Source organism: Phodopus roborovskii, unplaced genomic scaffold (assembly GCF_943737965.1).
Source record: "Phodopus roborovskii unplaced genomic scaffold, PHOROB, whole genome shotgun sequence".
NCBI lineage: Eukaryota > Metazoa > Chordata > Mammalia > Rodentia > Cricetidae > Phodopus > Phodopus roborovskii.
Genome location: NW_026126433.1, coordinates 10,776,944 through 10,800,717, shown reverse-complemented (window position 1 = coordinate 10,800,717; position 23,774 = coordinate 10,776,944). Strand labels below are relative to the sequence as shown.

General features: G+C 37.4%; 1 protein-coding gene across 1 annotated transcript in view; it reads right to left on the bottom strand.

Moving 5' to 3' along the window:
- Positions 1-23,774, bottom strand: part of Ect2 (epithelial cell transforming 2) — a 48,686-nt gene that overhangs the window by 15,176 nt on the left and 9,736 nt on the right. Inside the window, exons 9-20 of the mRNA XM_051185904.1 lie at positions 23,288-23,403; positions 23,115-23,177; positions 21,127-21,349; positions 17,861-17,997; positions 13,572-13,691; positions 11,901-11,969; positions 10,233-10,343; positions 9,155-9,251; positions 6,318-6,399; positions 5,308-5,386; positions 4,814-4,933; positions 1,236-1,374 (exon numbers count right to left, since the gene is read on the bottom strand). Of these exons, the coding sequence (XP_051041861.1) occupies positions 1,236-1,374; positions 4,814-4,933; positions 5,308-5,386; positions 6,318-6,399; positions 9,155-9,251; positions 10,233-10,343; positions 11,901-11,969; positions 13,572-13,691; positions 17,861-17,997; positions 21,127-21,349; positions 23,115-23,177; positions 23,288-23,403 (1,356 nt within the window). The remainder of the gene's footprint in view (positions 1-1,235; positions 1,375-4,813; positions 4,934-5,307; positions 5,387-6,317; positions 6,400-9,154; positions 9,252-10,232; positions 10,344-11,900; positions 11,970-13,571; positions 13,692-17,860; positions 17,998-21,126; positions 21,350-23,114; positions 23,178-23,287; positions 23,404-23,774) is intronic.

The following is a 23,774-nucleotide window of genomic DNA, read 5'->3' as shown; positions in this document are numbered from 1 at the left end:
AATTAAAGGAAAAGCATCCCTTAGGCCAGTGCTGTAATGAGGGTCAGAAATTAACACCCAAAAGTTGTAGTTAGAGAGTGGGACCCTGACCTACTCCAATTCATGGCTCAGCTGAGTCTCCAGCACCTGCTCTCAGACAGGATGAACCAATCGCCACAGTCCACAGCAATGAAATTAAAAGAGAATGGACTGAAATCTCCAAAATCATCAGCCAAAATATCTTTATGAATAGATTATCTCAGGGAGTTTGTTGCAAGAAAGATAGCTGCCACACATTCAACACACAGGTGCACACACATTTGAACTCAATATGTAGACCAGGCTGGACTTAACTCAGATCTGCTTACCTCTGCTTCCCCAGTGCGAGCTAGTATTAAATGAGCCACCTCACACATCTTTTCCATGTGTATGTCCTATGGATCTGACCTGATGCCAAGCCTACCAGTCACGGTGGGCTATTAATTTCACATATATCCACTCTTTAATCTCTATATTTTCTAAAAGAAAACTGTGTTGTTGACTGTTCACATGCACACTCACATGTTACATTATGTGTACTTTAGTGGACGATTTGTGGGAGTGAGTTCTTTTCTTCTGCCCTGTAGGGCCCAGGGACTGAACTTGTCTTGGCAGCAAGCCCCTTTATACAGTGAGCCACCTTGTCACTACTCCCACAGCTCCCTTCCTAAATATCTTAAAGCTATTCTCGGGGCTGGAGACATGGCTCAATGGTTAGGACTACTAGCTGCTCTTCCAGAGGCATGGATGGGTTCATTTCCAGTACCCACACAGTGGCTCACAATCATCTTAAACTCTAGTCCTGGGGGATCTGGTGCCTTTCTTTTGGCCTCTGTGGGCATTCTTTGAATATAGTGTCAGACATGCAGACACTGCATATTCTGGCAAAAATAAAAGATACTAAAACATATGCGGTTTACTTGGGATTCTGAAGAATGATGAGTAAGTTTTGATGCGGGAGTAAGAAAAACTAAGGTGCTATTGTAACAACCATTGAAAAGGCCTTTGACTTTTAGAGAGAGGATATTCTGAAGGTTGAAACAATAAAGACAGCAAGTCTGTACCCAGAGATGGAGTTAAGACAGATACGAAAACAATTACTTCAGGACACATTACAGGTGAGCCACATGTAAAGATAATTTATCCATTAAGAAAGAAATGACAGTAGTAACTCACAAGCTATTTTTATTGAGTGAATACTTTCCCCATGAGCTTACCTTCCGTCTCCCTAATGTCCAGAACCTTCTTAATCTGAGATAGAGGCATTAGATGAATATGCTTTAGAGAAGCTGGAGGTCGGGTGCGATCATGAGGACTTCTAAAAGTTCCAATAACCTTATGCCGTTTTCTTGCTATCTGATTGCAAGGGGAAAGTCATAATCATTATTGTGATAAAACCAAAAGTCCACACATTTAAAAAGATCAGCACTAATCACATAAATATATATGCAACTAATCTGATGATTAGCCATTCCAGTTACTATGCAATAAAAGCGAGAGGCCGTGACAGAAAGCACACATGTAATTGTGTAGCCAGATGCTCATGTCCGTATTAGGAAGTTCACAATCAGAGAAACCAGGCCTAGGGATAGCGGGTGTGACAAGTCCCAAGGGCATGGAAGGACTAGAAGCACTGCAAGAACAAGAGGACCCTGAATCAAAAGCGCAGAACCTCAGATGGGGATACTTGTTCTGAGACAGCTGTCCTGGGTTCAAAATGGGAGTATTTGAAATACCGCCTAGTGATAGAATAATGCAAAGGAAATATCAAACAGTTTCCATAATACTGACAAAGGGAAGCCTAAAAAATTAAACATACATTTGACACCTGAAATCCCAGCTCTAGGGAGGTTAAGGCAGGAGAAGACCTTCGGGTTGAGGCTAGCTTGAACTACACAATGAGACTGTCTCAAAAAGTAAACAACAACACGACACGCACACACAACAATAAAGTATAAAGTTAAAGTACTGTGTGAGGCTGTAACTTTACCTTAACTGGATACCCATGCAAAAGGAAGAGATAGGTAACTGGAGGAGAGCAAAATCAGAAAGATCTTGTGATTCGGGATATATTGAGATTTTGCCGAAAGAAAAGAAAAAAAAAAAAAATCTCCTTCGCAGTAAAACAGATTTTGCTGAAAGGCATTAACATAAAATGAGTGCAAATATTTACTTGAATTGAGACCAGTCATCATGAATAAGACAAATACAGTTAGAAATACATTACGTGGTATTGGGCTAATGAATAAGATGAGCTAGTCAGTACATCATATTCCTACTAAAGTAGATATGGAAATGTCTATTCTACATATTACATAACTCTACCAAATATTAACGGTCCACTTTCATAAGCACAGTGAAAGTAAGCAGCAGATACTCTTAATTCCTCTGCAACAAATGGAAATGCTTCTTAGTTGGCTAAACACAATATACCATTTGAAAAAGAAATTGATACAAACATTAATAAGTAAAGGATTCAAAAAAAAAACACAAGACAAAATATTCAAATGGAAAATAAATCCTTAAATCTAGATTTAAGCATTAGTCTTCTGTCACATAGATACTACTGACATTTAACTGATCCTAATGTATAATTATAGTGATGGTTCTAGGTATTTATGTTATAGACAATCAGAATATAGCCTATAGCCTGTAGAGCATTTCCTTAATTTATGGATGATATGGGAGGTCCCAGCCCATTGTGGGTGGAACTATCTCTGAGTTGGTGGTTCTGGGTTCTACAAGGAGGCAGGCAAACCAGTAAGCAGCACCCTCCATGGCCTCTGCACCAGCTGCCTCCAGGAACCTGCCCTGTTTGAGTTCCTGTCCTAACTCCCTGTGATGAACAGTGATGTCTAAGTATAAGCCAAACATCCCTTTCCTCCCTTAGTTGCCTTTGTTCATGGTGTTTCATCACAGCAAATATTAACCCTGACTAAAACAGTGGAGAAGGACAAAAAGTCACTGAACTCATGAGATTGAACTGAGAGGCCAGGGCCTGAAAAGGGACAGGGACTGCTCACAATAAGAATTAAAGTAAAAAGTGAAATCAAAATAAATCACTGCTATACTAAAAACAAAGATAAACTCCACAACAATTGTCAAGGAAATCCAAATAACTGAACCTAACAGAATAGGGCCTGAAAACCTGGAAATATTAATAGGAAAAAAACTAAAGAAGTCTTAACAGAAACAACCAAAAAGAAATACAGTCCAACAGTATACAAGGTAGTCCCCTGGTGATGTAAACTCTAGTAAAAAGATTTAAAGGTGACTCCTGGCCTTGTTCTCAAAAGCAGAACAGGCTGGGTTCTTACTGTGGGGAATTCGGGCAGTTTCACTCCATGACTTTCATGATTTTTTTCACTCCAGGGTATGGTTGATTGTGCATCATATTATCGCTATTTTGTGCCTTCTGTAACATTACCACCCAAATGAAGTATCGCTTCTCAACCTCTAAGTATAGGACCCTTTCTGAGGCAGATCTTCCTTGAGATTTTACTGTACCTATGGCTCTCTGTGCATACACACCTTGGTGTCTAAGACTGGCCTGTGTCTTATACTTTAAATAATGGACATGAAGTAAGAGGGCAGCTCTTTAAGAGCAGCAACACAGGAAACAGAGGAATAGATAAGACTTTTAAAGTCAGTTTGATAAGGGCAGCAGAAAGTTACCCAGTTATAAACATGTCAGACGAATTTTCTTGTTTTTTTGTTTTGTTTTGTTTGTGTTTTTGACCAAATGAACATCTTTTTTGTTTTTGAAGGAATCCAAATTAAGAAAATGTATCTGTAAGAATGTATTTGTAAGGCAAGCATGTAGGGCATTTTCTCAATTAGTGATTGATGTGTGAGGGCCCAACCCATTGTGGCCCTGGGCTGGTGGTCCTGGGTTCTATTAAGAAAACAGGCTGTGCAAATCCATGATAAGCAAGCCAATAAGTAGCTCTCTCCATGGCCTCTGTATCAGTTCCTACCTTCATGTTCCTGTATTGTTTGAGTTCCTGTCTGGACTTCCTTTGACAACGAACAGTTCTCCATGGAAGTAGAAGCCAAATAAATCCTCTCCTACCTTCTCTAATCTATTTCATTAGAACAACTAATTAAGATACTTCCCCTCAATAAATTGTTTACTTAAAAATACATGTTAAAAGAAGGGAAAATTTTTTTAAAAAATATATCATCTTAATAATTTGCTTGGAGGGTGCTATGAGAATAATATTGACCACAAACAGGTTAGAATTTTGGAATTAAAACTATTACATCTCATCAATCAAAAAAATTGTAAGGAATCCAATCTGGCATAGTGGCTCATGCCTGTCATCCCAGTACTCGGGCCTAGAGTGGAAGGACCTGCCCAAAGTTCAAGGCCAGCTTGGGCTACAGAGTGAAATGCTATCAAAGTAAAAAAAAGAAGAAATCAAGGATCACAGTACTAGTTATCATCTTAGCTACAAAGGACTGCTTACATTTTAATTTAAAAAAAAAATCATTAATTTGCAGATCTTGAGTAAATATACATAAGAACAACAGGTCCCCAAAATTCATGATCTAAGCATTTACCTGTAAGAAATTTTGACTTGAGATTTGAAGTCTGGAAATTTACCAAACTTAATATTAGACTTTCTCTTAAAAGTAGTTCACTGTATGAAATCAGCAACTAGTCTTAATTTCTTTGAAAAATAACTGAATATACTTTAAACTTCTATATTGTACTCCAATCAAAGCTTGGTTTTAAATATTTAGGGAACTCACAAAATACCCCAGTGTTAAACTACACCGAGCATAAATTTACCTCGAGGCAGTCATTGAAGAGGAAGAGAGTGACCTGCTCTCCTCGGTCACAGGGGTACTCGCCTAGAGAAACTGTTTCCACTCTTTGTACTAGACTTCGATGAGAAGATAACAGATTAGCCTGTGAACATGGATAAAAGTCATCAACTGTTATCAAGTAACTTTTACATGTTATCATGTAAGGTGGTGCTAAGATTATTAATGTATTTTTAGAGATCCATTTCTATTCTTATTTATGTGTATATGTCTCTTTGCATATATGCTATGTGTGTAAAGGTGCCTTCAACCCAGAAGAGGGGGTTAAATCCCCTGTAGCTGGACTATAGGTTGTACTCGATGTAGTGCTGAGAAATGAACTCAGAGGTCCTTTGGGAGATCAGCAACTGCTCTCCATGCTTGAGGTATTTACCTCTCTAGCCTGAGATAGTTTACACTGAAACTGCAGAAATCTAGTCAAAGCAGTAAATTAAAAGGTAATCATTAAAAAGTACTTACTGGACATCCATCTACTTCATAAACAACATCAAAAATTTGCTTCTGTGCTTCTGTTTTTCTCTTATCTTCATTGATATGTCTGAAAAATTAATGTTTATTTTGTAAAACTTCTTTTAATACAGATATGAAGTCAGGACAAATATATTTCATGTCACAAAGCCTGACCTGCATGTGGATTCCTAAATTTTGATATACAAATCTGATAAAATTTCTTCAAAACATCCTAATATTAAAAAATAATCCATAGCTCTTTCAGAAATGTTGCTTCACTGTGGACCACTTTACTCATTTAGTCAACACACACTTTCTAGGATACAGCTAGCACATGTAATATTTGACGGTAACAAAACTCTCAAGTACACTTTCAGTTAAATGAGAAAATTCATTTAAGTAAAGAAATATAAAAAGTAGCAGTAGGAAAAAGAAAATTCATGCTGATGAAGGACCTGTGCAAGATTTACAGAAATAGATATTTGTAAAGTAGAATTTAATCAAAACAGAAAATCCCCATGAACAAGACTATATGCATGTAAATGACATGGAAAACCCTTTCTGCGGGGCACAAGAAGGTCCATTTGTGCAAGAATGGCTATTTTCAAATTTCTATCTCATTATTGTCTGTGTACATACAATTAATGTCAGAACAAATAGCATGATCAATATACTCTTAAAATGCTTGTCATTTTAACTATAACCATACTACTCAAGGAATAATTTAGGTATTTTACAAGTTTGTTATTGATACTGTTCTATTTATGAGGAAGATATCACTTCCAGTCTAAATGCAAAAATAAAAACATGGAACAGGTCAGCATGATGGATCTATGGATAAGAGCACTTACAACATGCAAGCCTGGAAATCGAGAGTTCAATGCCCAGAACTCAAGTAAAACTGGAAGGTGTAAAGCAGCTTTGACATCCACGTGTGATCTCTCTCTCTCTCTCTCTCACACACACACACACACACACACACACACAAATATTATTTTGAATAAATATAAATTGCTTACGTCATTACTTCTTTGAGTGATCCAATAGCTTTTTCTAAAGTGCTTTTGTCAGGGTTTTCATCTGCTGTGTGCTTCTTAAGATCTGTAATAATAATGTGTATTTTCCATGAATAAAGTGAGAAGAGTAGTTTTCTACCTACACCTTAAAAGTACATCAGGAGACAGAGGCAGGTGGATCTCTGTGAGTTTGAGGTCAACCTGGTCTACAAAGCTACACAGAGAAACCCTATCTCAGAAACAAACAAACAAACAAAAAATACATTAATCTTGATACAGGTTAACTACTTTTTAAAGGTAACATCTAGCTCTTATATTGAAGAGAAGCTTGTGGCCAGGAATGGCAGAGCAGATCTAAGATACCTATTACTTATTACCTTAGGAGTTGGAGAGGAAGGATTACAACTTTGGAACAAAACTTGTCTACATAATAATAGCTTGTCTCAAAAAAACAAACACCTAGATATATAGTTCAGAGGTTAAACACTTGTTCAGGCTGAGTTGATTCCTGGGTTCATTCCTTAGCACGATGGTGCATGCCTAGAAACCCAGCACTTGAGAGGTAGAGATGGAAAAATATTACTGTAGGCCACCTACTAATATACCTAATTAGAGGTACCACATTAGTATTACTATCTAACAGCCCACCAACTACCAAAATTATATTTATCATAAAAATTATTACTCAGCATAAATTATATTCAAGATATAACTTAAATAAAATAATTAAATTAACGTATGTGAAAATTCATTGTGAGTTCCAGGATAGCCAGGGTTATTTAATAAAACAATGAGGAGCTGGAAAGGTGGCTCAGTGGTTATGAGCACATACTGCTTTTGCAGAGGGCCTGAGTTCAGTGCCCAGCACCCAAATTGGGCCCCTCACTACAACTCTAGCTCCACAGGATCTGATGCCCTCCTTCTGGCCTCTGTGGGCACACAAACTCATGTGTACCACACCCATACAAGTTATATAATTAAGAGCATTTTTTTTTAAAAATCAATAGTTTTAAACAAAATTCTCTAAAACACTGTCATCTTCTATTAATGTTTCCAAACTATTTTACTGATTAAATGTTTAGAATATGTGGCACTGATTTTTTTTTTTATATATTGCTTTGTCTTTCAGTTAGTTACACTGGAGACTCCTAGATTCCTCAGGCTTTCTCTATAGTGCTCTAAAATTATCCTGCCTCATATACCATATTTCTTTCCAATTTCATATGGGACACATGGCCCCATCACAGAGAGCATTTAGTCATCTTAAGAACACTCTCTGTGCTATTGTGAAGGTTCATATTTAACATGCTAACTCTGCTTCTCCAGGATTTTTTTTAGGGGGGGGTGTGACTGGATGTTTTTATTCTTTGTTAATTTTATACAGGGTCATACTCTAAGTACACTAGGCTGGCCTCAAACTCACAGATATGCAAATTTGATTTGAAAAAAATCAGTTTAAAAAAGCCTAAAGGTTGGATTATAAAAAGACTCAACATAATTTACACAATACGATAGGGTTAAAGGCCAGGGAAACTATTCATACAGTAGTAATTTCAACTAAAAGGTAATTCTTTTTTGTTAGCACTGATATTTATACTAACCAAAACATTTTGTTGAAACAACAGATTAGCCAGGCTTCGGTGGCACACACCTTTAATCCCAGCACTCAGGAGGCAGAGGCAGGTGGATCTCTGTGAGTTTGAGGCCAGCCTGATCTACAGAGTTGAGTTCCAGGACAGTCTCCAGTGCTACAGAGAGACGCTGTCTCTAAAAACAAACAAAAAAATAGACTCCTGAGTTAAACTCCTGAGTTTCATACTTTAATTTTTAAGATAAAAACTAAAAACTAACACTATCCTAAAAAATACGGTTTTAGTCAAGTGATGAACATACACTTTTTAACCAGAAATAAAATGCAATCATAGAAGCTGTGGTAGAAAGTCCTATTGATGCTTGTAGTTTTAAGTACTAAAGTAAATGGATATAGGACTCAAGGTGGACTAACAATCTGAGACTGACCCATTTGAGATAGGGTCTGCTATATCGAAGCCTGACTCAAACCTTCTGTGAAGGTCATTAGTACTTCTGATCTTCTGTTCCCATTTTCCCAGCGCTGTGATTAGGGTGCAGCACCAGGCTTGGTTTCCAAGCCACTGGGAATCAAACTTAGGGACTATGCACACAAGGCCAGCACTCTGCTAACTGAACTACTTCCCCAGCTCCAATCTAAGACTTTTTAAAAAGCTAAATATAAATTCAAAAATAAAAAACTTAGGAGGACTAAGAACTTGGGATATGAGTTCTCTTCCTGTGATGTTTCTAGCTAGAGGAATGCGGTTACTTGAATAAATAGATTTAGAAACCATGACATCCCAAAATGTAAGGAACTTGTAAGCAGAAAGAAAACACTGTTACAACAAAGAATATCAGATAAAACTGAGTATTTGAAGGTTTACAGACTGGTTTCAAAATTATCATAATTTCATACCTGTATAAAAAACAACCATCAATGATAAGACCTAATAAACTCTGAAAATACAAATACTGACTCTTCAAGAAAAAAAGTATTTCAGGCTGAGGATGGAGCAGTTGATACAGTGCAGGCCAGTGTGTACCATGAAGATGTGGGTTAAAACTCCAACACCATATAAACCAGATACTAATTGCTACATTCAGGAACACGGAGAGACAGTCTTCCAAGGTCATCCTTAACAGGAAAAGGAAAGGGAGGGATGGAGGCAGGCAGGAAGACACTATTGAGTAAAACTATCTGAAATTTAAACTATCTGAAAATTTAAAAAAAAAGTATCAAGCAAACAAAACCACAGTAAGCCAAATACCATTTAGAAGTAAAGCAACACTGGGTAGCCGCTGCACTGGCCGGATGAGAAGTTCCACAAGGCTCTGCCGTCCACACTCTGGTTTAGCTTGATTTATCTAAAAAGAAGTAATGTATTCATCACAAAAAACAGTTTTAAGTTTTCTGTAAATCTTCAAAACATTCTATCATTTCTTGTTAAGAAATGATAGGGAGGAGGCAGCAAACTCTGAAGGTTAAGGCACTTGCTGCCACACCAGACACCCAGTTCCAAGCCCCAGAATCTACAGGGTGGAAGGTCACGAACGTCTGACCTGTGGGGCACATGCATGCACAAGCATGCAATGAACAACATGCAGCTGTGCACACAAGTTCACACAAAAATGCATCAATATATGAATTATGAATTCATGGGGATGTAGGATGCAGCTACTCTTTGGCAGAACAGCATGATTCAATAATTTTCCAAGGTCTAAAATTCTATCTTGGTCAGTAAAGGTTTACATGTTACAAAGAGAATATATTCCTCTACACACTAGTATACCTAGAGGCTTTCTTAAGCATATATATATATATATATATATATTTCCTGAAAAAGTTTTAACCTAACAATTGCACTGACATCACTGGTTAAAGTAAAAAGCACCAATAGGAGAAGGAAAAAAAAAGTAATTATAGGCAAACATAGTATCATTGGAGGGAGAAAATAAATAAATAAATAAATAAATAAATAAATAAATAAATACTCATAGTATCATTAGAATGCCCATAGGTGTTTCAAGAATTAATCGTGGATAACATTATTTCCTTTTAAAATAACCACATGGGTCACCATATGCCAGGCCCTGGGTTCAATCCCTATTGCTATAAAGAAACCAATACAACATCCCTATTCACTCAACTGCCTCTCGGCCCCTGCTGTGCAAAATACCAAATCTTCTAAGTATCATAGCCATCCACAGGCACAACTGAAATTAAGACCAGTATTAAGGTGTTACATAAGTAGAATTTCACTAACATAAATTGCTCTTTTAAAAATTATTTTTAAAAATCTTTTGTAAGTGATTATTAGGTTTTTGTATGAAAGAAATTTATATTACCTTGAGAAAAGCATGAAATCTGGGCTTCTGTTTTTCACATTTAATAATTGTTTCCTTGCTCATTTCAAAGAAGTTTACAAAGGGAGGGTAGGTTTTTACCAAATCTTTTGACTAAATACAAAAAAGTAAAAACAATCTGTTATGAATGTCACCCTTAAGACAGCAAATAAAGACACATACAAAGACACATACTTTAAAACATGACAAATATTTGAATATCAGACTTGGAATTTAGCTCAGTCAACAGAGCACTTGCCTAGTATAAGCAAAATGCAGGGTTTGATCCCCAGCAACATTTATACTAGGTATGGTAAAAACATACGTACAAACTAGACATTCAAAACCTTCCCTTTTTTTTCAGAATATTAAAATTAAGTTACAGCTGATCTATGGGAACCAAAAATTCCATGTTACTGCTTGTTGAATAATCCAAACACCATTAAAATACCAATCACACTACCCATGACACGCAAGCAATTTGAAAAAAGAAGAAAGCTGGTCTGAAAAGATGGCACAGCTGTGAAAGAATTATTGTTCTTGCAGCAGAGCCAAGTCGAGTACTGAGTACTCACATGAACATGGAATGTCCACCACACCCTAACTCCAGTTCCAGGGAATCTAATGCACCTGTGGCCTCTGCAAGAACATGCCTGCACTCATGTGCACATACCCACATGTAGAAATACCATTAAAATTAAACTCTAAAATCTGTAAAAAGAAGTGTCTTAGCTAATTAAGCATGCTGATAGTCATCAAATAAATACATTTATGATTTCTATGTTTAGAACCATCAAACAACTAGGAAAAACATCTATTACAAAATGGATTACTCCCTAAATTCAAGCCTCATGGTTTTTGTATGTTTGCTGGAACAGGATCTCTTTATGTTGTTCAGGTGGGCTTCTGACTCATTCTTCTCGCCTCAACTTCCTAAGTGCTGGAAGGAGGGGTGTATGCAACTTTACCCTGCCTTTTGTCTTTGATTTTTTTCTTTGCTGAAGGGTTAAATAAAACACATTCTCCCCTTGTAGGTAAACACTCCTTTAACACTGAGCTACCCTAACCCCTAGTCTTCAGTGATTTGTTTCTTTCTCCCCTTCTACAATGTGTGATGATCACTCAGCAAGGCCCCTAGCCTGAGCTCCACCCTCAGATACGTGGTTCTTTGTGGTTTTAATCCTAATGAAAGAAGCAAATAAACAGAAGCAGGTATGTGTGTGTGTTTATTTTTTAGACAGTGTCTATATATCCTTATCAGTCCTGGAACTGGCTGTGTAGACCAGGCTGGTCTCAAACTCAAGAGAGCTGCCTACCTGCCTCCCAAAAGCTAGGATTAAAGGTGTGTGCCACCACTGCCCAACACATGCAAAAAAAAAAAAAAAAAAAAAAAAAAAAAAAAGAATCTTAAATCATGAATATATAACCATTTGGTGATAGCAAATAATTTTAGATAAATGTCACTATATAATGTCTTCTAATGATGGTCTTGTATTAAACTGAACATATGGAAAACCTGTTTCAAAAGTCAAGAATAATTCTAGCATATTCTGTAGCAACCACATTAAAATGTTAAATGGCATTTTCACATTTCCTTCCCTATCAGTCCTTAATGAGATACTACTACTAAGTCTGAAATCTTTAAAGCGCATGAAACTGTAAAACACTCACATATTTAAGAAAGATGTCACCAATGCTTTTGCTCTCATCCCAATTAACAATAAGGTCTTCAAGATCATCCTGAAATAAAATAAATCGAAACATTTAATCTAGACAGTTCCTTACACATGCCACCTATAAACGTTTAGATCTTTTGCTGGAAAACAAGAATCACTTTATGCAGTACTTTAATGTTATATGTAAACTTCTTTTCTCAACAGAGAATTAAATTTTTGTTTACAAAGAAAATGACCTTTGAATTAATTAAGAAAATATAAATAGCACTGTCAGGCGGACTAATCCTAATTCTCCAATATGATTAATAGCTCAATGCTTTGTCTTATTAACTATAAAGCTGCTTGGCCTTAGCAATTATGAAAAAGCTACTTTTAATTCTGCTGCTATAGCAACTAATTTAACACAAGTCATTAAAAATTATAACCTGTAACATGGTCAAGCAAATTTTACCGAAAGTGACAGGTGGTAAATGTTCCAAGGCCATATGGCTTCTGTTACTAGTACTCAATTCTGCAAAACAGAAGCAAGCATAGAAAGTATGGAAATTGGAGTAAAGAGTCTGGAACAGGGAGTCCTAAATGCCTTTATCAAAACTCTCCCCTCAGGGCTCAGCAATCTATGTGGAAGAGAAGGCAGAAATACTATAAAAACCAGGAGTGAGTGAATAAGGAAGTACCATCTTCCAGACACAAAACAGAACATGTAATGAACTCAGAGAGACTGCGACAGTTTGCACAATACCGGACATATTCAAGCCAGCAAAATACCATCACTGAGAAGGGGAACAGACTCAAGTCCTACCCCTAACCAACAAGTTATTTGTAACTGATACCTTCTGGGAAATGCAAAATTAGTTTTCTGCAGTGGACTGTCGCTGGGTATATCAACCACACTTCAGGACAGGTCCCATGCCCAGAAATAGATGCTCAATACAAAACAAAAAAAAATGTTTTTCTTTTATTGTGGGCTTTCTGTTAACTTTTTGGTTTTTTTGGTTGGTTTTTTTTTTTTTTTTTTTTTTTTTTTCTGATTGTGAGATAAGGAACATGAAGATAGCTGGGTAGGGAAATGGAAAACACTTAAGAGGTAGAGAAAGGGAAAAATATGACCAAAACATACTGTATTAAAAAAAAAGTATGGAATCTATTAAGACTCTTTACTGACATAGAGGGCTACATGCAGCCTATGAAACATAGTTTGCTAATCCTTGATCCATAAAATTCTCAGTCACCCTAGAACATACAATGTTCAAAAAAATTTGAATGGGGAGATGGCTCTGGGTGTACAGCACTTTCTAATCTTTCAGAGAACCCAGGTTCAATCTCCAGCACTCCAGGGGATCCAATGCCAACTTCTGACCTCTGTGAATACCAAGCAGGTATGTGGTGTGCATACAAACACTGCAGGCAAATATTTAACAATATTCAATAATATAAGTTCCTAAAAGTTTTTATTGAAGACCTTTACAAAATATAAGCCAAGAGTAGTATCTTTAACCTATAATCACCACCTGAGCAAGAAGTATAACTATGAGCTCAAAGGCAGCTTCATGGTGAGAAATAAATTTTACATACAAAACTTATTTACTTAGCTAGGTAGAAATACCCAAAATGAAGTACACACAACCCCCAGAAACAATACTGTTGTCCTATAATACACATTTACCTTTATCTTCATATGTACATCAAAGATATCTGGGATACTCCCGAAAATAGTCTTAATCTCTTCCGGTGCAAGAATAGGTCCACCACGCTGTCCTTCTTCTTCTAATGGTACCTGAAATAACTAAATGGGGGAATCTAGTTTAGGCAAGCTGTGATTAAAAGAAGGCTAAAATAAAAAGTGTGACAAACAGTGATGTCACCATGAGAAAAAGTCAAGGGAAAAAAACCTTCCCTAAATTTTACAATCTGTTCTCATAGCATTTTATTTTTCATTCATATATTGATATACTCTGTACCAGAATGCACATGGAGATGTTAAGTGCACTGGCTGCTCTTCCAGGGGACCTAGATTCAGTTTCCAGCTACCATATGGTGGTTTACAACCTTCTGTAACTCCAACCCCAGGGAATCCAATACACTCTTCTTGTTTCCACTGGCACAGTGGCAAAACACCCATAAACATAAAAATAAATCTTTTTTGATTTTTTACAAAAGAAACCTAACAAATTATTAGAATTAGTAGAAGAGTAATTCCTACTTCTTTATTTAATTTATAAGGAAGGAAGCAACAAACTTTCTAGACACATAACAGTGGAAATTCAGTAGCAAAGAAATTCTTTTAAATCTCATGTGAAAAAACCTGAACACTGCCCATCTACTGCTTTATCTTTTTTATATTATTATCAGTGTGTTTGTGTGTGAAAGAGAGAAGGGGGAAGAGGGAGAGATTGCAAGTAGGGAGGAGAGAGAGAAAACATGGGTGCAACAGTGTACAGACAGAAGAGATCAAAGAAAAATGTCCAGGAGTCAAGTTCCCTTCTACCATGAAATGCTGAGATCAAATTAAAGGTTTTCAAGACAAGTACATTTTGTACTCATTGAGCCATCTCACTAGTCCTGCTGTACCAATTCTAAATTAAAAAAAAAAAAAAAAAAAAAAAAAAAAACTCAAGTAAGTAATACAAACACAATAGGCATGCACAACATCTTATTCATATGATCCAAAAATAAATCTAACACAAAAAAACTGAGTGTGGCAGTATACAACTTTAGTCCCAGCATTTGGAAGGCAGAGGTAGTAGGATTATGTGACATCAAAAACAACCTGGTCTGCATACCCAATTCCAGGGCAGCCAGGGCTACATATATATAGTGAAACCCTGTCTCAAAGGTTATAGAAAATGAAAGCATGTAAAGATCGGTGCCATCTAATGCAAAACAATATAAACCCTTGTCCCGAGAGCTATGGGTGAGAGCAAAAACAAAGTCACAGACTCAAACTCAACACAGCTAAAATGACAGTCATCCTCCTAGCTCATCTGGGTATTTTTCAAGACAGTACCAATCAAAATTCTAGGGCTTTTTATAGATAAAGGATATCTGATTCTAAAAATATATGTAGATTAAAAAATTTACTTCATACTAAAAAACAATATTCAAGATGGTGTTAGCTACAGTAATGCAAATATAAAGGTATGGGTGGTGGCGGCATACACTAGCGATCCCCACAAATGGGAAATGGAAGCAGAAGAGCTGGAGGTCAAGGTCATCCTCCACTACACACCAAACTTGAGGTCAAACATTACATTAGACCCTGCCTGACAAAACCAAAAAGGCAAAAAGAAAAAACAACAACAACAACAAATAAGCAAACAGAGCTAGGTAATTATTAGCCACTCAAAGAATGGAAAGGAATGTCTTCCAACAAATGATATTAGAACACCATTTGCTAAGGCCATAAATAAATACCAACCTGAATAAAAAACCCAAATTCAAAATAGATCACAAGCCTAAAAGTAAAATCTAAAGTCATGGAATTTGTACAAGAAATTATTCCTGACTTAGTTTTAGGAAGAATTCTTTGACATGACCTCAAAAAAAAAAAAAAAAAAAAAAAAAAAGACTAAAATAAAGATATAGGAATACAATAAAAAAAATTTTAAGGATACGTAGCAATTTTCTTATACAGTAATAAAAATTGAAAACCACAAACTTAACAAAGGATTAATAATATCCAAAACTACATACACACAAAGAACTCTCAAAACTCAGGACTGAATGACACAAAGTAAAAATATAGACAGTTAAATCTGCTCACTAACATACAGGTGTGTTTTAACAAGGGAAGGAAGAAGCTAAAGAATCAAATTTTGGAGCTCAGCTAGCCTAGACAGCAAAACTGTTTCAGAAAAGGCGGAAAAGGGGAAAGAGATGAGGAACATACGGGGCAGGCAGGAAAGCCATAGACAGACACACTCTAGTTATATGATTCTGAAGGAAGCTGGGCCTTGGGTACACATCATGACTGCATTTAAGTGAAATTCTCACAAAAGCAGGGAGATGTTTGAAAACAGAACAGTTCTGATTCCTGGCTGCAGTCACACATACCTCAACATGTTAAAGTCACGGAGCTGTATACCCTCCAAGAACAAGAAAATACTTAAAAGTTACTAGTCAAGTAAAAATAATAAAAGGAGACTGTTCAGTTCTTAACTTATTATAACAATAGCACAAAAGACAGAAGGGGTGAATAAAAGTAAAAAGTGCTGGCGGCTGGATGGCTGAGCAGATAAAGATGCTTGCCACCAAGTCTGACAGCCTCAAGCTACAGAATCCACATGCTGGATGGACACAGCTAACTCTTGAAAGTTGTCTTCTAACCTACATATTTGTACACTTTCACCCACAGCAATCCTCAAATCTTAGCCTTCAGAGGTCACTATGCCCAGTTAACTAAACCTCTTTTTAAATAAACGTGAAATTATTACATTGGAGGCACACTGCATGCCACTTTGCATAGCATGGAAAGGACTGAGACTTGCATTCATAGCCGTCTCTACAGGCTGTGCCATGGTGTTGAGGACTGAATACAGGCTTATGTGTGTTAGACCACAGCTATCCCAGTGAGCTAGCTCCAGACCTGTTTTCCTTAAGGTCTTGGGGTTTATGTTTCTTTATTGGAACAAATTTCAAAATTACTTAATTTTAAATATATCCACCCAGATCAAACAAACACCTAGAATTTGCTTCTCTATTTTGAAAAGGACAGGCTTTTGCTATGTAGTCCAGGCTAGCCTAGAATGTGTGTCTCCTACCCTAGCCTTCCAAGTTTCAGGTATGTTTTCATTTGTTTTTAACAGGTAGATTTCACCACACTTCAAAAATGGGGGTTGGAGAAGACTATGTCTTGGAATGTACAAACTGTTGTATAACTCAGAAGTTTTGGATTGGCTGGGTTAATGGTGTGGAGACTGAAATCTTTATGCCTCATGTATGTTGCATACGCCCTCTCTCCCAGAGGTACTCTCCCTATCCCTGCAATAACAGCTCTTAATCTTTGTGCACTTCTTTCCTTTACCACGAATGTGGATGCACATCTGCATTGTGTGGCACATGTATGTACATGCGAACGTGGAAGCTTGTGTTATTCTGGTGCTGGTGTCTGGCTTCTGACACAGGGTCTCACTACAGTCTATTGGTTTTGACTTCACCTCCAGAGCACTGACAAGACTGACATTCCAAGAGTGCATTATCATGACCAGCTCAACATTTAAATGTAGGTAAGCAAACACTGTCCATTTGATGGATCATATGAAAGGACTGAAGAAAAAAAAACTACTGATAGCAGTACTGTTCAGCTTCTCAGCTATTGTTTAGACGATATTTCTCACATAAATGCGATACTAAATAGAGCAGTTCTCCATAACAAATTTCAGAAAATTGTACCAATACTAAATTTAAGGCAGTATCTTAACTATGTGAAGAACCCAACTGAAGTCCAGTCATTGTCAACCTAAACCAAAAAAAAAAAAAAAGAAAGAAAGCTGAAACATTATTAAATGTTTTCAGGTACAATAGCCTGGTAGCAATTAATACAAGGCACTGCCAATGCTACAAGGTTACACAAAGGCCACAGCATTGTAGCAAAGGCACTTCTAGAAGACCAACTGCACAGCAGCTTCTGACTGGCAAGACTAGTCAATGCTAGAGTTAAGAATTATTGTTTCAAAAGGTTGATGCAATGCTACTTGGTTTGATCTTTTAAGTCATTGTCCTGCTGGGGTAGTCCACACATCTGCTATTTGGGTATTCTGGAGGCAGAGAAAGTGAGACCACTACAAATTGGAGGCCAGCCAGAATTCCACAGCAAGACTTATCTCAACCCCATATCCATAAATACCACCCAAAAGAAATCCCAGTATCCTTTAAGAGAATAAACCCAAAATCACAGAAGGGAAACAAGATGGGGACAGTTCTTTAGAAAGTTAGTTAGATCTAACCCATACTCACTTGAATAATTGTTGCTAGTATATTGACGTAATTACTCTCCGTCTGGTAGAGCTCTTTTGCCACTTGCCACCTGGCTGACTGCTTTGGAGGAACTGGAGTAGAACTTCTAGAAGACTTTGAACAAGACTTCGGTGTTTCTGAAAGAAAGAGAGGCTTAATGGGAAAACAGATCTAAGCAGCATATAGACTTAATCTACCACCAGAGACTTCTGCTAAAGTAAAATTTCCCCATGGGATAAGGCCAGAAAAATACAATGAGCAAAAAAAGATCATTAATTTTGAGCTGAGAATATAGCTCAATGGTAGAAAGCTTACCTGGCATATGTGAAACTCTAGGTTCAATCTCAACACCAATTAAAAACTGACACTATTAATAAATGGCCAATAGTCTTTAAATCTGCCGAGGTCATAAAAGGAAGTTTCCTGGATGATGAAAATATGTGTATCCTGGATTGTTTCCTAAACTAAAATATAAAATTTTGTTGTTGCTGTTTGGGTAGGGGCTGGAAATCAGGACATGATTAGTAAGAAAACTGGAAAAACTAAAACACTAGAGTGACTCATGCTATTGATGTGATAAACGATTTAAGAAATGTCTCCAAACCAGCTATAGTGGTGCATGTCTGTATGCTCACTCATCATTCAGGATGCTGAAGGAAAGTCATGACTCAAGAATACCCAGGACTACACAGAGATCTACTTGTCTCAAAGCATGGGATTGTAATGTAGTGAGAAACCATTTCCCCATTATGTGGGGTCTTAAATTCAATCCCAGTACTTAAAAGGCATGCACACACACACACAAAGAAATGTCCAAATACAAATACTTAAATATTTAGAGCTAAAGATTTATCATACCTTCAACTTACTCCTTCTCAAATAGTACAAATATATGTAGAGGAATGTATGTATGTATAAAGATTTCTGACTGAATTGATTTTAAAGAAATCATAGCAGAATAATCCCATGTGGAGAACCTGAAAAACCATTGGTTTTTTTAAAGATAAAAAAAAAAAAAAAAAAAGTTAAAATATTTCAGTGTAAAATAAGAGGAAGCCAGGCACTATAGTGCATGCCTTTAATCAACACTCAGGAAGTATAGGGGAATCTTACTAATGAGTTCAAGGCTAGCCTGATCTACAGAGTTCCAGGACAGCCAGAACCATTTTGAGCAGCCCTACTTCAATCAATCAATAAATCATGAAAGAAGAAAGGGTGGGTTGTGATTACACTATTTTTTAAACATTTTTATATTAAAACAACCATGTGTATTGTGAAGTTCTAAACTGTTTCAAAAATAATAGAGTACAAAATATTTCCCACCATGCCCTATGTTACTTCAGGCTACACTCAACATTGCCAAGCCTCTCAGGACACTTACATGAGGTCTCAGATATAGTGATGTTTAATTACGCTGTGTCTAACTGGAGTCTGCCAACTGGAGACTTCACATGTGTATGTGTCTGCTGTAATGATTAATTTTCTTCTATCTCCTTAACTGTACATTAAAGCCCTGACCTTAAGACAGGCTCCTTACTAGCTCATTGTCTCGTCCATTACAGCTACAAAACCAAGCCAAATATGGTCATGTAGGCCTGTGACTCCAGTTACTTGGAAGGTTGAAGCAGGAAGATTCCAAATTTAAAACCTACTCACTTTCCACCTGTCTAAAACTGAACTATTGTCTTCTAAGATAGTATCATTTAGGCCAAGGCAATCTGTTTCACTGAAGTGAATATTGAAGCCACACATGGTGATACACACATGTAATACTGACTTAGGAGGTGAAGACAAGAGGATCAGTTCAATGTCAATTTAGGCTACAAAAGAAATTCAAAGCCAAGATGGGCTATGAGACCCTCTCAAAGAAATGGGGAAAAGAGCTGCAATGGTACAAAGCCACTAAATGATTTTTAAATCAGGTGTGATATGTTTTAATTTCTCCTTTTTTAAAGATTTTTATAAATTTGACATGCACAAAGCCAAAACTCAAAATGAAGGTGTCATATGAGACCACTACAATAAAAAGCACCTTACACAGGAACACTGAGACAGGAAGGGTGGGGAGACACGAGAGCTGACAGCGGCACAGAGGTTCAGAAGTTAAGAATCCCACTGCATCGGGACAGAATATCTAAGGTAGCAGCTAAACAGAGAAGACACTTTCATGGGACATCGGCAGAGAACACTAAAGCCATGGAATTAAATGAGGACATTAGAAAGATACAATGAACTCAGAAAAACCATGAAGCGTTGGAGCTGGAAGGGAAAGTCAGGCAAAGGAGAAAAAAAGTGAGTTCTATCACAAAGCCTGAGCAGGTTGGGGGAACGTACCCACAAAGGAGTTAGCTGATCAAATGCGGAGTACTGTGAACTACGTACATCAAACCTGTCCCCCAGGAAGAGAAAGTGCATGTAGTAAGGACTGCTACTTAACTGGAATGAGTTGAAAGGACAACAGAAACAGGAAATGAGTTCTTCAGGGATCAATGTCAGAAATTCTTTGAAGCATATTAATGTAAAGGGGACACGAACATGGGAAAGTTAGTAGAGAACGCCACAGAGTCTCAAATATAGAAAATACTACTTGTTTACAGACTAAAGAGATAAACACTGATGACCACAACAGAGTTAATTAATTGTAGTTTCCTGTCCGTTCAACCCAAAGTGACATCACTCTCTTCTGACTTCATTCCACCGGTGTATGAACCTTATTTTCCCCGTAATAAATACAACATTTGACTTCTGTTTAGTGGTATGGTGGTGCACTCCTATAATCCCAGAAGCAAGGTGATCAGAATTTAAGACCAGACTCAGCTAAATGAGACTTTGTCTTAAAGGAAAAAAACTCTTTTAAAATAGCTCCAGCTATAGCCCTGGCCAAGTTATGACGTCCCTGTCCCTCAGTTCAGTGGCCTGTAAATCAGACACCATCTATTACAAACACACAAAAGCATATAGTAAATAATCAACAAAAGCATTACTATGCAAGGTTGAATGATTTATGGGATTTGGTTTTTGTTTTTGTTGACAGTCTCACTGGGCCAGACTGCCTTGAACTCATATTCTGATTTCCACATGCCCAGTTGCAGAATTGCAGGAGTATATCACCTTGCCCAAATATGCTTAGCTTGCCATGTATCTTGCTTCAGATAGAATAAAGGTAAATAACAGAAAAGTCTTTTCTATTCACTCACTGCAGTGGGGACCTATTAGTCTTCCAGTCTACCCCATTTTAAAGACTAATTTTCTGAGATGTGGATTACCTCCATAGTGAATGCTAGACTCAGGTGTGTTGGAGATGTCAAGAAGTGAGCCAATAGAAAGGGAATGCTCAGCCGAGGGCCGCTTTCGTGGTGGGAAAGGGGAGAGGTCAGTTTCTCTGGAGAGCTGAGCCAGTGTTTCTCTGAGTCTGCGTCTTTTGCGGTTGCTGTTTGGAGTGCTCAGAGAAAGCAGGGACACTGACTTCTTGAGCTCAGGAGTATTAGCCTGAAATCAAAAGCACAAAAGCTCAATTTTATTATGATGGCTCTGACTGAGACAGGAACATGAAAGACACATCTTAATTGACACAACTCCAAATTTTGTACAATAATTCTTAGTCTATTAGAAGCTTCATAAAACACAATGGTCAATAGCACTGTAACTGGCAGCCTAGCTCATCCTTTTTCACGTCCGCTTCTCCAGGAGTAACTGTCCTTTAGCTTATTTGCTAGCTACTCTTTTGAGCGCTTGAACTGAGAGATGAGCCACCAGTCTTTTTCTTGTGTCTGAAAAAAACAGTAGTGAGGGAACGGAGTACACTTCAATATTTCATGAAAACAGGGTTCTCATTACATCTAAAGTGTGTTTTAAACTTTATTGAGCACTTGACATCAAGAACAAGACTCTAAGGAGTACAGTGAGATAACTACATAGGGTTTATAGAGGAGACAGTAAGTCTAAGCCTTATATTCAATACAGCACTCAAAACTTATTTTCATCTTACTGAGGCAGGGTCTTGCAGTGTAGCCTGGGCTCACCTGGCACCTTAACTACATTGCCAAGCAGGCCTCAAACTCACTGAAAGCCTTCTTCAGAAGCCTCCTGGGTAATGGGATTATAGTGGCTTCTCCACTCAAAATGACTGAATCTCAAACCGAAGTAAACCTTCTCATAAATCATTCTACCATTTGTTTCCTAGTCCTCTTTGTTGATATCCAACATGAAATAAGATCTTCCTTACTTACATTCTAAGAAAATCATCTTTTAAGTTAACAATAACTCACAATTCTGAATGGGAAATACTTGGCTCTTCAGGATATTAAGAATGTTTGAGTCTTCCTAGCTATTGAACTTTACACCTGCTGGCTCTCTTTCCCATGGTTTTTAAAGTGATTCTCAACTGCTTACTATTAAATGTCGGAGTTGGGATTTCTATTGTGATAAAACACGACCAAAAACAATTTCCATTAAGGGAAGTCAGCTTACACAACTGGAGGCGGGACTGAAGCAGAGGCCATGGAGAGTGCTGCTCACTGGCTTGCTCCTCATGGGTTGCTCAACCTGCTTTCTTATAGTTCCCTGGAACACCAGCCCAAAAGTAACACAGCCCACAGTAAGGTGGGACCTCCATATTAATCAAAAACATACAGCACAGGCTTGCCTACAGCCAACCTGGTGGGAATATTTTCTCAGGTGAGGTTCCTTCTTCCCAAGTAACTCTAGCTATGTCAAGTAGACATAAAACTAGTCAGGGCACCCGAGTGGTACTGGTGCATGGCTTTAATTCTAGCACTTGGGATGCAGAAACAGCTGGATCTCTGTGAGTTCGAGAACGGCCTGGTCTACAGAGCAAGTTCCAAAACAGCCTCGAAAAACAAAACAAAACAAAAAACTAGCCAGGGCATTAAAAGAAGACTCATTCCATTTCAGTTTCACTTAAATTTACATAGATTAAGAATGTTCAACTATTCTTGTTTTGTTTTTTTAGACAGGGTTTCTCTGTGTAGCTTTGGAGTCTATACTGAACTCTCTCTCTCTATAAATCAGGCTGGCCTTGAACTCACAGAGATCCACCTGCCTCTGCCTCCAAGTGCTAGGACTAAATGCATGAGTCACTACTGCCCAGCTCAATTATTTCTTCTAAACAGCTAGGTATACGACATTTGTACTAATTATACTATGCTTTCTAAATGTTCTGGATACAAAAGTATCAATTTTATACCAAAAAAAAAAAAATCACAAGACCATTTGCTCAAGAGCAAAATCATACCTTTTCATATAAATACATAGTTTCTCCAGCCCGAGCATCCATCTGAATGCTTCCCCAGAACCACTAGAGGAGAAAAAAAAAAAAAAAAACATTTAAATTTAATTGTAAATCTACCTCAACCAAGAAACTATAGTATTATTAAAGCTAACTAACTTCGTTCTGAAGCTACTTGCCTCTTGCTTGACAACAAACAGTTTCTTTGAGGGTTCAAACGGAAGTTCCTTTACTGTATTCTCTTCAACAATAAGGTGAGTGCACCTTTCATCTCCAACTGGTAAATAGCTACCTCCTAAAGAGAACAGGAACACAAAGAAACATAAATCAGCCAAATAACTGTTCTCCAAATGTCCATATCTAAAGCAGCTATGAATTAGGAAGTAGTTAAACAAGCCTGAGAAATAAACTGTATATATAGAACTTTGGTGATATTAGCTTTTTCTAATAAAGGCTCCAAGAGTTTATTTTGGCCTCAGTTCAAGGGTCCATTCATGGCAGGTAAGCCATGACAGCAAAAGCATGAAGTGGGTGATCAAATTTCAGGAAGCAGAGAAAGAAACAGGTGCTCAGCTCACTTTCTCAATGAATGCATGGGAGGGCACACTCATGGATTGGATCACCCACCTCCATTAATTCAGGCTAGACACACCCTCAGGTGCATTC